Here is a 15,551-nt window from a genome sequence, read left to right as displayed (position 1 = left end):
CAAATCACAGAAACTTTTAATGGTGGTTACGGGAGGAATGTGTCACAACACACAATGCATCGCACCCTGCTGCGTATGGGGTTGCGTAGCCGCAGACTGGTCAGAGTGCCCATGATGTCCACTGTCAAAAGCACCTAGAAAGGGCATGAGAGTGTCGGGACTGGACCTTAGAGCAGTGGAAGAAGGTCGCCTGGTCCGATGAGGCCCGTTTTCTTTTACATCACTTCACATCACATGGCTGTGTACGTGTGCGCTGTTTACCTGGGGAAGTGATGGCACCAGGATGCACTGTTTGGACTCAAGATGGCGTCGAGTATGGCTGCTGCGTTGCGAGCTCTGACACAACATAGTAATGTTTTGTTTGTTTTGTTCACAATTCTTATATTTTTTGTCTTGGATGTTGTCTGCCTTATTGTCTACGACAGACAAACACTTTTGGACATTGGTTCAGCAATTTCACACCGTAAACCGGACTTCAAATTTCTCAATGCCGACCCGCTGTTTACAAACACGCAAGCAGAGCCCTTTTCTGGGCAGCACGGCCGTGGAAACGCAAAAGGAAAAGGGGAAACAGAGCCGGCGTTCTCATCAGAGTAAGACGCCATGCAAATCGACCCCTGCTACCCACTGTTCTACTGGCAAATGTCCAGTTTCTGGATAACAAGCTTTGCGAGCTGAAAGCACTGATCTCTTTCCAACAAGGGACTGCTGCATTATCTGCCTTACGGAAACTTGGATGTCTGCGGAGATTCCAGACTCAGCCATTGAACCCGCGGGGTTCTCTGTGCACCGAGCGGACAGAGCGAAAGACCACTCAGGTAAAAGCAGAGGAGGTGGTGTATGTTTTATGATCAACAAATCCTGGTGTGATCAGAGGAACGTACATTCTATCAAGTCTTTCTGCTCTCCTGATCTGGAATTTCTTAGGCTTCTGTGTCGACTATTCTGGCTACCGAGGGAATTCACAACGGTCATTATCACAGCTGTGTACATTCCCCCACAAGCCGACACAGACCGGGCAATCAAGGAACTGTATGGGAGTATAAGTGAGCAGGAAACCGCACACCCTGAGGCCGCGTTCATTGTGACCGGGGACTTTAATAAAGCCAGTTTAAAATCAGTCGCACCAAAATACCACCAGCACATCAGTTTCAACACACGAGGGGACCGGGTTTTGGACCACTGCTACTCTCCCTTCCGGGATGGCTACAAATCCCTCCCCCGCCCACCATTTGGCAAATCGGACCACTCTTCCATTCTGCTTCTGCCCGCTTACAGGCAGAAACTGAAACAGGAAGCACCCACCCTCAGAACAATCCAGTGCTGGTCGGACCAATCAGATTCCATGCTACAAGACTGTTTTGATCACACGGACTGGGAGATGTTCCGGTCCACCTCTGATGACAACATTGAGCTTTACGCTGATAGCGTAATGTGTTTCATCAAAAAGTGCGTGGAGGACGTGGTTCCGACCAGAACAATATGGATCTATCCGAATCAGAAACCATGGATAAATAACGATATTCGTGCGGCACTTAATGTGCAGACCTCCGCTTTTAATTCTGGGAACGCGGAGGAGCATAAACAAGCCAGTTATGCCCTCAGAAAAATCAGAACCGCAAAACGCCAGTACAGGAGCAAAATTGAAGGACAGTTTAACACCACCAACTCCAGAAGCATATGGCAGGGAATTAACATCATCACGGACTTTAAAGGGAATAAAAACTCCGCCATGAACACCGCTGCCTCTCTCCCAGATGAACTAAATACTTTTTATGCTCGTTTTGAGGGAAATAACACCGCCCTCATGGAGAGAGCTCTCGCGGCTGAAGCTACAGAGGTTAGTTCACTCTCCGTCTCTGTAGCGGATGTAACCCGATCCTTCTGACGGGTGAATATCCGCAAAGCCGTGGGCCCAGACGGCATTCCGGGCCGCGTCATCAGAGCGTGCGCGAACCAGCTGGCTGGTGTTTTTATGGACATTTTCAACCTTTCCCTCTCTTTGTCTGTAGTCCCCACATGCTTTAAAACATCCACCATTGTGCCTGTTCCAAAGCAATCAAAAATAACTTGCTTCAATGACTGGCGTCTTGTTGCTCTGATCCCCATCATCAGCAAATGCTTTGAGAGACTAATCAGAGATTACATCTGCTCTGTGCTGCCTCTCTCTCTTGACCCGTTGCAGTTTGCTTACCGCAACAACCACTCCACTGATGATGCCATTGCATCTACAATACACACTGCTCTCTCCCACCTGGAAAAAAAGAACACTTATGTGAGAATGCTGTTTGTAGACTACAGCTCAGCATTCAACACCATAGTACCCTCCAAGCTTGATGAGAAACTCCGGGCTCTGGGCTTAAACAGCTCGCTGTGCAGCTGGATCCTGGACTTCCTGTCAAGCAGACGCCAGGTGGTTAGAATAGGCAGCAACATCTCCTCATCACTGACCCTCAACACTGGAGCCCCACAGGGCTGTGTTCTCAGCCCACTACTGTATTCCTTGTACACACATGACTGTGTGGCAACACATAGCTCCAATGCCATCATTAAGTTTGCTGATGACACGACGGTGGTAGGTCTGATCACTGACAATGATGAAACAGCCTACAGAGAGGAGGTGCACACTCTGACACACTGGTGTCAGGAGCACAACCTCTCCCTCAACGTCAGTAAGACAAAGGAGCTTGTGGTGGACTTCAGAAGAAAAGACAGAGAACACAGTCCCATCACCATCAATGGAGCATCAGTGGAGCGAGTCAGCAGCTTCAAGTTCCTGGATGTCCACATCACTGAGGAACTCACATGGTCCATCCACACTGAAGTCATTGTGAAGAAGGCTCATCAGCACCTCTTCTTCCTGAGACGGCTGAGGAAGTTTGGAATGAACCGCCACATCCTCACACGGTTCTACACCTGCACTGTAGAGAGCATCCTGACTGGCTGTATCACTGCCTGGTACGGCAATAGCACAGCCCACAACCGCAAAGCCCTGCAAAGGGTGGTGCGAACTGCCAGACACATCATCGGAGGTGAGCTTCCCTCCCTCCAGGAAATATATACAAGGCGGTGTGTGAAAAAAGCTCGGAGGATCATCAGAGACTCCAGCCACCCGAGCCATGGGCTGTTCTCACTGCTACCATCAGGCAGGCGGTATCGCAGCATCAGGACCCGCACCAGCCGACTCCATGACAGCTTCTTCCCCCAAGCAATCAGACTTCTGAACTCTTGATCTCCCACGATCAAAATTCATCAGCACTGCACTTTATTACCCTTACTCTTATATCTCACACCAGACTGTCATAAATTATATTATATTGTATTATATTCTCTCTTAACAACTGACTATCAACCGACAGCCTGAATGTCAATACAGTACAATACTGTACATTCTATATATACTATATATAATTTTTTATATATTTTTAGTTTTTATTTTTATTGAATAATGTGTATCTATATAGTGCGTATTGTATACTGTACAGTGTATGTTATTATTTGTATATTGTTGAGTGTAATTATGTGTATATCAGATGTTTAAATTGTGCTGTGTTAATTTGATGTTATTGTAAATTGGTAGTCTCATCACTGTCACGACTGCTATGTTGATCGGAACTGCACCCAAGAATTTCACACACCATTGCACTTGTGTATATGGCTGTGTAACAATAAAGTGATTTGATTTGATTTGATTCTGCTGGGAAACCCTGGGTCCAGCCGTTCATGTGGATGTCAATTTGACATGTGCCACCTACCTAAACATCATTGCAGACCAGGTACATCCCTCCATGGCAATGGTATTCCCTGATGGCAATGGCTTCTTTCAGCAGGATAATAATGAAGAGTTCAAGGTGTTGCCCTGGCCTCCAAATTCCCCAGATCTCAATCTGATTGTGCATCTGTGTTCTGGACCAACTAGACCAATCCACGGCAGCTCCACCTCGCAACTTACAGGACTTGAAGGATTTGTTGCTAATGCCTTGGTGCCAGATACCACAGGAAACCTTCAGGGGTCTTGTAGAGTCCATGCCTCGGCGGGTCGGCACTGTTTTGCCAGCACGTGGGGGACCAACAGCATATTAAGCAGGCTGTCATAATGTTTTGGTTCACCAGTGTAGTTAACAGATATAATAGCAAAGATTCAAATTAGAATAAAAAAGAAGAATTTTTCAACATGCCACTAAAGAAACCTTTATTCTTAAGGAAAGAACGAGTGATCAATTCTCAGATTCTCATGTTTCAATACAGAATAATGTAGAAATACAGCCATATTGTTTTGTTGAATACATACAGTATTATATACAATAGAGAATGTGAATTATATATATATTCATACAACATATGTTATATATTGTATTATACAAGATTATTAGATTCTACAATATTACTCATGACCAGATTCATATAGACAAATAAATATTTGGGATTTACAAAAACTTTGAACCGTTTTCTGACAATCCCTTATCAATTCTTTTCTTATAAGTCTCACAGGACTAACATCCTCCTCTGCAGTCAAATACCCACATGGTAAGTTTGATATTGAAATATAGTGTAGAAATGAGTTCAGCTTAGTGTAACTGTGCATACTGACCTTAAGTAGTCTTAGTAGTGTGTAACAGAGGTGCTCTCACAGTAAGACATTTTTTGATAACAAGACTGTAACATTTCTAATGTAGTGTTGTACACTGAACCAAACCTCCATTATGGCAGATTAACAGACTGATGTGTTACAAACCTCAAGCATATTTAAACAGCTTCAGCATTTCTCCTGTGTTCATGGAAGAGTAAAGGGCACCAAAAACTGGGCTGCAATAGAAATACAATAAATAAATGTTTATCTTGTTGATAAAAATGCCATTACTAACAGGTAAGACTTCACTAGTATGTTTCTGGCTTGCTGCCTTCAAGTGCTATCGGAATGATCATAAATACAAAGTTGCTCATAAACACCCTCTCAAGTTGTAATTATGACTGGGAAACTCAGAGATAATTTTGATAATGAGTTTCCGAGTTGGGAGGAGATGTAAACATTCAGGCAAAGTAGGACAGTTACAATAGTGAACGATGGTTTTATTAATTTCTCTAAATGCAGCTACTGTATTATCACTTGCCGTTTCACTTATATGCATTTACATAACTATTTGATGCTAACTGAAAATTTTTACACAGAGAAAATAGCATGCATTTGATGAAAAATTCAGTTTTCTTCAACCAGTTGGCTACCATGTATTATGGTGTCAAAATAAGAGTTCCCCAAGAAATATGCATGAATGAACCAGGCGTCCTCCATGTTTCTGTCAACAAAGCACTTGAAATTGACGTGCTCGTAATTACGACTTGAGAAGTGGGAAGTAGGATATTTCTGACTGCACATGAAGGCAGTAGTCACAAAGCTCAAACATGTGCATTAATGTTGCCACAGGGAACAGGTTTTTGTTTTTCAGCAAAATAAGGGATACCAACCTGCATGGCCAAAGTCTTTAGACCTCCTTTAAATTTCTCAGCTTTAGATTTGCATCGCTGTCTTAAAATCTTTGAATGTAGATAAGTGGCTCTTTCCAGAGCGACATCTGAGAAAAACTGCTCAGACAGCAGAACTCTGAACTGGACCAGCTGTGATGATAACAAGCTCAGAAGCAGCAGCAACAACAGAACGAGACACAGAGGAACCAGAGATCTGTAGAGCCACAGTTCAGGTTCAGGCAAACACTTCTTCTCAAACAGAGACACAGTGTATGAAAAGTTTGCCACTTTTGCATTTTTATCCATGGGTAGACCTATAAATAATGTTGCCTCCTTACAGAATAAAGGAGAAAAAACAGAGAGAAGAGGGTTGTGAAATTCAGCCATCAAACAATGAGAACATATCTGTAGCTACAGTACATTCACACAGCAGCTAAATTTGGCTAGTCATGTTTGGAATGATACGATTCTGTTCATAAACAGTTCAGCTAGGGGCCTTTCAGACCAAACATGTCCGCAGCTACACAAATAGAACAAAAGGAAAGTGTCTTAACAATTGATGTTCTTTTGAACTTGGAACGCCATCTAAAACGTGGCACTCCTGCATGAGATCCTGAAAAACAGCGAGATGCGGCGCAATGATCAAAGATGTCCGTCAAGAGCATGCGTCTAGCTAGCACATTCACTTGGGAAAATAACGCAGACAGACACAAAAACTCGTTTGGTGTGAACCACTTTTTTCATTCTTTACATTTCTTTGCAAATATATTAATTTTTTATTTTGTTGCATTTGGTCCTACATATTGCTAGGGTTGAACTATAAGGGTTGCGACAATATTTTTGCAGTAGCGTGACAGAAGCTGTTTTCAAAACAGTGTTGATCTTCCAGTAACAAGCTATTTTTTTCCAAGTAGTGGTGTACCATGACAAAACACTATATTGTTGTTGTTAATGTCAACCCTGTGCATGAAGCTTCACAGCTGAGTGAAGAGTCAATAACCAAACACGCTCTCCTAAACCGTCCTTTTTCTGTAGATGGGGCAGCAGTCCAATTCTTTCTAGTGAATCAGTTTGTTCGGACTGTATTTGTAAATTAAGCAATTCAAACCAGTTCACTGATTCGAGTCCCAGCACAGATGTAGGCTACCTACTCAGCATTTTTGCTCATTTGTTAATAGCAAAATGTACAATTAAATGTTGTTTATCATTACTATATTTTCAGATCAGTTATAAATAGGGTGTATTCCTTTTTTTTATGTATTTAGTGTACATATATCTGTTCAAGTTTAATCATGTCACCATAATTGTTTTTATTAATTTATTTATTCAAAAAGCTTTTCAGGTCAAACTTTGCTGTTAAATCTCTTAAGTTAGAACTACTGTTTGGTCAGAAAGTAAAACAAAAATTGTTAAAGGTGAAATATGTAATTTCTGTGCCCCTTGTGCCACCAAACGGAATTGCAAAAATAAACATTGTTTTCAAAACAGACTCCTGAATACGCCCCCTCCTGTCATTGATCGAACAAACTGATAGTCCCACCCCAAACTCATGCCATTGGTCAAGTCAGTGTTATTGTCTCTCTTGAGACAGGTTGCTCAAAACATGCTCCCCTTGTTTTTTTCTCCTCAATTTGGAATGCCCAATTCCCTCTAAGTCCTCATGGTGGCGTAGTGACTTGCCTAAATCCGGGTGGTGGAGGATGAATCTCAGTTGCCTCCGCATCTGAGACTGTCAATCCGCTCATCTTATCACGTGGCTTGTTGAGCGCGTAACCATGGAGACATAGCGCGTGTGGAGGCTTCACACTATTCTCCGCGGCATCCACGCACAACTCACCACGTGCCCCACCGAGAGCTAGAACCACATTATAGAGACCATGAGGAGGTTACCCCATGTGACTCTACCCACCCTAGCAACTGGGCCAATTTGGTTGCTTAGGAGACCTGGCTGGAGTCACTCAGCAAGCCCTGGATTTGAACTCAGAACTCCAGGGGTGGCAGTCAGCATCTTTACTTGCTGAGCTACCCAGGCCCCCCCAACAAATACAGTGTTATGAATTTTCAAGAAAATTTACCTTGAATGGCTTACATATGGCTGTCTCTGCATATTAAGCTGGGATAGGAGAAACTATTTTAACACCGAAAAAGTTACATACTTCAAATTTAAGTGGCCATAGGAAATACATGACCAGAGTTTTTGACCATATGTGCATAGGATGAAATGAGAAAATAAAATAAATATTTAAAGATGCAGTTAAAAGTTGTGATATATACTATCGCAATTCATCACCATGGTAAAAGTCAATGTAACACAAGCAAAATGCATTTATGTGTAAAATCGTATATTAAAAAACATTCTTTCGCAAATTGACACATTGTGTGTCAACTTAAGAATGATTTTACGATTTAGCTACACAAAGTCGTGTTTCATAAACGAGGCCACTTATGCAGCCTTCACGTGCTATCGGAATTATTGTAAATATGAGTTTCCTACTCAGAGGTTGCACACGAACGACCCCTCAAGTCATAATTACAACTGGGGAAATTTTTGAGATAATTTTGATACATGAGTTTCTGAGTTGGGAGGAGATGTAAACATTCAACATGGAGGAGAGTACAGTTTCAATAGTGAATAATGGTTTATTAATTTTTCTAAATGCAGCTAACATATTTTCGCTTGCCGTTTCAATCATATAAATGTACATACATCAGTAACTATTTGATGCTTATTGTACATTTTTACATAGACAAAATAGCATGTATTTAACCAAAATTCCATTATTGTCAGCCCCTTAGCTAGCATGCATTACGGTGTCAAAATAAGAGTTCCCCAAGAAATAGTCATGAGTGAACTTGGCTTCCTCCATGTTTCCGACAATAAAAGCACTTGAAGGTGAAGTGCTCTTAATTATGACTTCAGAAGTAGGAAGTAGGATAATTCCGATAGCATGTGCAGGCAGCATTATTTGTTCATTTGAGAAATTGATTGTTACCTGTCTACTCCATATAAAAATAGCATAGACGGAACTCAAGAACGAATTCTATGTGAATGGCCTTTTACATACATTAACAACATAGAAACTACATTTTTTACCTGGACTTTTATTCCTACTGGAACACGAAGTGGCTCCAGTTCCCCAAGCCGCTTGCTCAGAACTACTAGAAGCCAGTAAATCAAGCCATCCAGACCAATGAACACCAGCCAGGTGAGACAGTGGGTGAATATGGGAGCACTGAACTTGAGCATTGCTTTCCACTGCTGGCCCGTCATCTGGATGGACGGGGTCACTGTGTAACTTTCCAATTCACTTTTGGTGAGCGGTAGCACACAAGGTTTTCCATCCTTCTTTTGCTGCTCATCAAACCGAAGAAATGTTTTTGTGATGTATGCGTTGTTGTACTTTTTGTTTACATGGAATCGTCTCAGGTATAGAGCAGTAAAAAGCACAAGCAAGACAAGACCTAATGTTGGAGACAATATCTGTCCTACGGAGGACAAAGCATTGGTCAGAGCTAGCACTCTTTGTGCGGTCTGGTTTAAAGTCCGTTCAGCCTCGGCAAGGTGTATTTTGAAGCGCTCCGAGTCAACCTTTGCCTTAACCTCAAAATCTGTGTGGTACTTTACTAGTTCAAAGTCAGTAAAGTATCTTTTAAGTTGCTGTCCCACCCACTTTAGCATTTTTATATAATTTCCAAGGGGTTCGGTATTAATATCCAGTAATTTTTCATCTAAGTTGCAGAGTAGGCCTTTTGCAAGCAAGCTTATGTTCCGTAATGTGTTCTGGATATTGAAGAAAATTACTGAACTGGTTCCAAGTGTTAGAAGAAGGGTCCTCACTTGTGTCAAGCCCATTGATACCAAAAGCAAAGCTCCAAAACAGCGGATCTTTTCTGAGAAATACATTGCTGGGGTTAAGAGTATACAAAAGCCACATGCAATGGGAATTGAGGCCTCCTGAACACATTTGAAGGAAAAGTGGAGGATGAGGAAGAGGAAGGTGCTCAGAATGAGACTGCTGGTAAAGCAGGTAAAAAGTAGGAGGAGTTTTTCCTTCCAGCTTTTCGTGGTGTTGCTCGTGTAGAGGCCATAAACACTGGACCAGACGTGATGTAAACTTTCTTTCAGCTGATAAAATTTAGTTTGAGTCATTATCTATCATACCTGAAATAAATAATACATTTCAGCATTGTTGATCTATAGTGGCCATAAAAATATTTGGACATTAAGCCACACTTAAAGGTGCTCTCAGTAATTTTTTTTACACTGACACCTAGTGGTGTGGATGCAGCATCATCCAAACGCAATAGTTTTCAGTTACCAATTGCATTGTAGAAATGTACTATTCAGTTAGCCATGATGAATTTAATCCATGAGTGAAAGTGTCCAATAACAGGATGGTTACTGAGATTAAGTGAATAGTATTCGGCTGGTCATGTGAGCCTAACATGGCGGCCCCCATGAGAAAACCCTCTCCATGTAAAATAAAATGGCTTTTATAAGTTTACTGATATTCATTCATGTTTAAAATGACTATTAAAACTTTTTTAATTAGGAAAAAATTCCTGTGCACCTTGACCTAGAAATGTTTGAATGTCATTCCATTAGATAACACAATATCAAACCATGTGGCATTTAAAGGGATAGTTCACCCAAAAATTTAAATTCTCTAATCATTTACTCACCTTCATGCCATCCCAGATGTGTATGACATTCTTTCTTCTGCTGAACACAAACCGAAGATTTTTAGAAAAATATCTCAGCTCTGTAGGTCCATACAATTCAAGTGAATGGTGGCCAGAACTTTGAATGTCCAAAAGCATATAAAGGCAGCATAAAAGTAACCATATGACTCCAGTGGTTAAATCCATATCTTCAGAATCAGCAGTATGATTGGTGTGGCTGAGAAACAGATCAATATTTAAGTCCTTTTTTAATATAAATGATCTTCCCTGCCCAGTAGGTGGCGATATGCACAAATAATGCAAATTGCCAAAAACAAAAGAAAATGGAAATGAAAGTGAAAGTGGAGATTTATAGTAAAAAAAGGTCTTAAATATCCATCTGTTTCTCACCCACACTTATGTCGATTCTAAAGATATGGATTTAACCACTGGAGTCTTATTCATCTCATTCAAAGTTCTGGTCACCATTCACTTGCATTGTATGGACCTACAGAGTTGAGATATTTTTCTAAAAATCTTCGTTTTTAGCAGAAGAAAGTCATACACATCTCGAATGGCATGACGGTGAGTAAATAATGAGAGAATTTACATTTTTGGGTGAACTATTCCTTTAAAGAAAGACAGTGCACTATTCAATCAAAACATTTCACAAAAAATATGTTTGTTTGGTTTTAAAGTAGAAAAAAATAGATACTGTCTAGTATTTGGGCACTTTCTGGTTAAACGTAAGTGGAACATGTCCTTTATTACTGTTACGACACCCGCTAGGACACCTGTGTGAACTTGACGGGAACTGACTAAGTCCATCCCATAAAAAGAACCCATTTGGTTAAAAGTTGTTGCAAAATATGACTCTATGAAAATTTAGTTATTTCTAATAAAAGTTTTAGGATCATCTAATGCAATGAAAACTTAAGTTTGGCATAAGCTGTACACTACTAATACTGAAGTTTGACTAAACAAAAATTTGACCTTAGTACAATGACTAAATGCAGGTATTTTTTGTCAAACTTACCTTGTTTTTCTCAGCAGTCCAATCAAGTCATGTGTGTGTTGTGATTGTCCAGCATTTGTGTTTTTAAAGTACAGCAGAAGGAAGTTGTTTTATTTCCCAATGTTGTTCACTTCCTTTTTTAGGCATCATCTCAGAGCTTACTCATCACAGAACAGTGCTGGCAAAAACCACCTTATGATTAAAATGTGTTTTCAGTAAAATGTAGGGGAGACTGTGCGATGCTGTAACACACTACATTTATTTTATTTTTTTATCAAGAACAAGCTAGGGCACTACTCAGCACATTCTCGGTACGGTGAAAAAGCACCATCGTTTCACTCTGTGGGAAATTGTCAACATAAAACTAGTTTAGAGAAATTTGATTTTGGATGTCCAGTATTTTCTTCTGCTGTCTAAAGTTTTGATGCCCTTGAATCTATTTTATCTAGGTTACTTAGATTTAGTAAAACGTTTACATGAATGTCAGATTCTAACACTATCTTTATTTACCATAAGAGGTCAGGGGATAACTGAATTGAAAGATTGAATCTTTTAAACATCTATTACATTTTTAAAACATTATTTCATCAAATGATCTAGTTGTAGACTGTTCTTGGTTTATCAACTGATCAATATATTTTAGTAAAAAGGTTTTAAACCATTTTAAATTATTACAATGTAGGTCCAATTTAGACTTTTGCTTTAAACACATTATTCCTGACAGATAAAAGAAGTGGTGTCATAAAGGAGAAAAATATTCTATAATATTAAAGTATTAATGCAGGGTCAATTTTAACACACTGTAGATTTGTAGTCTCTGTGTTTGTGGTAAACTTACACTGTGGTTGTTTTCAATAAATCTTGACATATATCAATACATCTACATTTAAATAAATCTTTTGATAAGTCTGAAAGTATCTCATTTAGGAAAAAAAGGATTACTAGTTTTTCTCTCGTTGACCTATATGCATGATTTTAAAGCATTTGTTTTTTTATTAACATTTATGATTCAGTGGCAACTGTGTTATAATTAAAAGGTGCTGTAAGCTATTTTTTCATGGAAAGGTATGCATAAATTTTCCCTAATCCCTGAAAGATATTAATTAAATAAGTGTCCTGGGATATCTCACCTGTCTCTGTGACCACCCTAGACTCTGTAAACAGCAAACAAAAATGTGTCCGTGGGCCGTCAGTCATTTTGCGCATTCTCCTTGTGTTGTAGTTGTGGCTAATTATTGAGGCTTAAAGCCATTTTTATGCCATGTCTGTCATACCAGTTGTCAGTTGAGGGTGCTATTTTGCAACCGTGGGATGACTGCCTTCTGCTCAGTGTTGATTTCTATGTTATCTTTGATGTTGCAGGGTTTTGGAAAGAGGGGGCGTGGCTAATTCACCAGCTCGGATTGTGGAAATTCCAGAATGGCAAAATCACTTACAGCACCTTTAAGCCTAAATAACAGGTAAATATAAAAATGTATTTGTTCTATTGTTTTCATATCAGGAAATAGACACTGTAACTTTTTGGTATGGGTTGCTAACACTCAATTTTCCAGTGTAATATCCATTTTTTATTTATTTATTTTTTTGAAAAATAACTTGCATAAATCTCTGTACTCAACCATACTTGACCAAGACATAGCCTTGGCATGAACACATTGCACCAAAATAAAGAAAGAAAAAATAATAATAATAAAGAGAGAAGGCATTTCAAAAAGAACAGAACATACTTTTGACATCATATGAGACATTATCCCACTTCCAAAAGATCTGACTGTATTTAGAGAAGTTTGTGTAGATATTTCCAGTAAAATCAGAATAAATTTTGACAGGTAACAGATGTACATGGAAATGATAGGCAGCCAGAAAAATTGTTACGGAGGAAAAATTTTATTAAGTAAAAAAAAGAATTTTGATTAATCACTAGAATGCGGAATTTATTCATTAGAAGAGGTATAATGTCTCACTGTATATTTCCATTCAGAAATTTAAACTATGAATCATATACTTCCCAGATATAAGAAGCTCTGATTATTACTAAAAATAGAAAATAAAAAATAAATAGGTCTTGGCTTGTAAATAAACTAACAAAAATATATTAAATGACTTCTTTCTCAAAAAACAAAGAAATGAAAACTGAAAGGTATATTGTGTGGCAATATCATCATCCCCATGTGCGTCTCTCTGCAAACAGCATCATGCTCGGAAAACTGCACAGCACAATACTGCAAACGTCTGTGAGCTGCAGTGGTCACCGGTAAAAAGATCTAGTGAAATTTTGGGCTCTTTTGTCAGGAATACTGCAGCTCATGTTTCCGTAAAGATATAAAAATCCCTGGTCACATTTTCCCTTAAATCTTCAACAAAGTATGATTTTACAAGGTGGAATGTTCATTCAGAATTTTGCCCCTCTGGTTCATGTGTGACCACTGCCTACTTTTCACTAAAATTCAATTCAAAGGGCAAAGGGGCGGGGCATCGTCGTTGACATGCACTGTACAAGAAACTGCATTTTTCTTTTCTTTTTTTTTTTCCAAATATCGTCTTTATCAAAACATGCTACTGAGTTACTGATGTGCCCAAGCCATGTTGCCAAAAACCCTTTTCAACATGCTTGTTAAACAAATGAACAATATACAGACTAAAACTATCAGACCTGTAAGAAATGAACAGCCCTGAAAATAAATAAAAAAACAAAGAATCTGAACGATATTGGTAGAAATCTGACAACGGAAGCAGTAAGTACAGAGTTTACCCTGGGACAAGGGAGAAGTCGAGAAACATGTACAATTTGCACATAATCTTTAGCTTCATAAGGCTTAATATGCCTTTACAATAATAAATCATAGACATTTATCTTTTTTTTTATGTCTTTGTCACATTAACAGATTTTTCACTGTAAATAAACTTAAGTTCTTCATTTATCTGCATGTCTGTAAAAATACAGTAGCGAGACCAAAGAATGGTCTGCAGGACAAAAAAAAACACGGTTTGTTTTTCAAATCACACTGTAGCATTCACTCCCCACGACAACCATGCACTAGTGAAATTTATCTTTAAAAAAAAAAAAAAAGAATATAAATAGTTGAAAATGGCTTATTCTGTTAGTTTTTCTTGTATCATTTTTTTTTTTTTTTTTTTTTGCAAGTTGCAATCACAAGAAAATATTTTTATTTTCTATTTATTTTATTATTTTAAGTTCAGCTAAAGTTGTGTCCATGCAAAAAAGGTTTAGGTTTCAGACAGTATCAAGAGAAGTAATTCAATTTGATCTTAAAAGTTCATCAAGATGATTCAAACCTACATTGCATTGATCTAGCAGAATCTTATCTGGGGAGTGAGGTGCTAAATGATCAGAGCTCCTAACTCATTTCCTATGTTATATTTTTGTTTTAATGTGTACATTTCTGAGTCTGTTGGCATGGCTTGACCCAGGATCTGGTAAAGAACACTGTTAGCCCATGTAGATACAAATACATCAACATTTAAAAGAAACATGAATTAAATGGAAAACAAAAAGTCGAAGAGAACGTTTTACCCCATTTCAAAAAGGGCTTCTGAGGAATTTGACTGGTTCTCACAGTTCAAATTCATCTCCAATGGCTTCAAATAGGTTCTAAAAGCAGGAATTTTGATTTTCTTCAAGTTAAAGGAGCCCATTTCCAGCTTTCTTCACCTGTCTCACCTCTAGCCTTAGGGCGTGCTCTTTGTGCACAATGTGTGCGACATTTTTCTGCGAGCAAAAACAGGACCTCTTATTTCACCCCCTAAGAAACAAGCTCTGAACGCACAACATCAAGCATGCAGTGTTACCGGGGAGACGGGACCTGTTGCAAATCTCAAACTCCACCCAATGGTTGCTACAATAACGCTATATTTCAGAAAACTGCTACGAGCGACCAAATGGTCCAGAACCGCTGTCGAGAGACGACTGGGAAGTTCTTCTAGTCAAGGGGGCCAAGGTTGCATCGACCAGTGAAGAGGGAGGGAACAGCTTAAACCAGCCAATCACCATGTTTGACAAGTCCAGATCATCTAAGAGTATCTGAGCGGCTCCCATGAAGGATTTGTGGTCCATACGTCCATAGTCTCCCCACACAATGATCTATGATGTGAAGAAAATATATTTCCCTCAATATTAAGTCACATTCATGAAAAAACAACATCAACAAAAATTACTATAAACTAGGGGTAGGCCAGTCAGATCAAATAGTATTCTCAGATTATTGGCATCAGTCAATAACTGTGCCTGATTGGTCAATTAACAGAAGTGATCATTCAGCCTGTTGTCAGTTTCAAAATATACCGACAGCCTTATCAATGGATATTGCACATTTTGTGGTTACAAATATTTTTATTGAATTTTGATTAAGTATTGTCTAAAATAAGTGTTCTTTAAGATTCAGCAATCTTG

The 15,551-nt window shown here is 39.2% G+C and overlaps 2 protein-coding genes across 25 annotated transcripts in view; both read right to left on the bottom strand.

The window, feature by feature from the left end:
* Window positions 1-4,190: 4,190 nt before the first annotated feature.
* Window positions 4,191-11,208, bottom strand: LOC127454464 (dendritic cell-specific transmembrane protein-like). The gene is made up of 4 exons (XM_051721695.1): window positions 11,162-11,208; window positions 8,558-9,625; window positions 5,464-5,796; window positions 4,191-4,806 (listed from the first exon to the last, which is right to left on the bottom strand). Exons 2-4 carry the CDS (start codon window positions 9,611-9,613, stop codon window positions 4,747-4,749), a joined length of 1,449 nt encoding a protein of 482 aa, XP_051577655.1. The 5' UTR covers window positions 9,614-9,625; window positions 11,162-11,208; the 3' UTR covers window positions 4,191-4,746.
* A 1,467-nt stretch (window positions 11,209-12,675) lies between these two features.
* The window catches only part of LOC127454459 (regulating synaptic membrane exocytosis protein 2-like), a 222,145-nt gene continuing 219,269 nt past the window's right edge, over window positions 12,676-15,551 (bottom strand). For all 24 annotated transcript variants that reach the window (XM_051721658.1, XM_051721664.1, XM_051721665.1 and 21 more), the window contains one exon: window positions 12,676-15,242. In XM_051721658.1, coding sequence (XP_051577618.1) covers window positions 15,027-15,242 — 216 coding nt within the window. In that variant the 3' untranslated portion in view covers window positions 12,676-15,026. The remainder of the gene's footprint in view (window positions 15,243-15,551) is intronic.

The sequence above is a fragment of the Myxocyprinus asiaticus genome, chromosome 16 (genome assembly GCF_019703515.2).
Source record: "Myxocyprinus asiaticus isolate MX2 ecotype Aquarium Trade chromosome 16, UBuf_Myxa_2, whole genome shotgun sequence".
Taxonomy (NCBI): domain Eukaryota; kingdom Metazoa; phylum Chordata; class Actinopteri; order Cypriniformes; family Catostomidae; genus Myxocyprinus; species Myxocyprinus asiaticus.
The sequence above is the reverse complement of the archived record's forward strand: the minus strand, read 5'-3'. Positions and strand labels throughout refer to the sequence as shown.

What these genes read in the sequence shown, in the direction of transcription:
- LOC127454464 (XM_051721695.1), bottom strand. Translation starts at nt 9,613, where the DNA reads ATGACTCAAACTAAATTTTATCAGCTGAAAGAAAGTTTACATCACGTC. An exon ending in CAGTAGGAATAAAAGTCCAG is followed by an intron (nt 5,797 to 8,557) that starts GTAAAAAATGTA and finishes TTATTCTGTAAG; the next exon opens with GAGGCAACATTATTTATAGG. An exon ending in TAAAGACTTTGGCCATGCAG is followed by an intron (nt 4,807 to 5,463) that starts GTTGGTATCCCT and finishes TTTCTATTGCAG; the next exon opens with CCCAGTTTTTGGTGCCCTTT.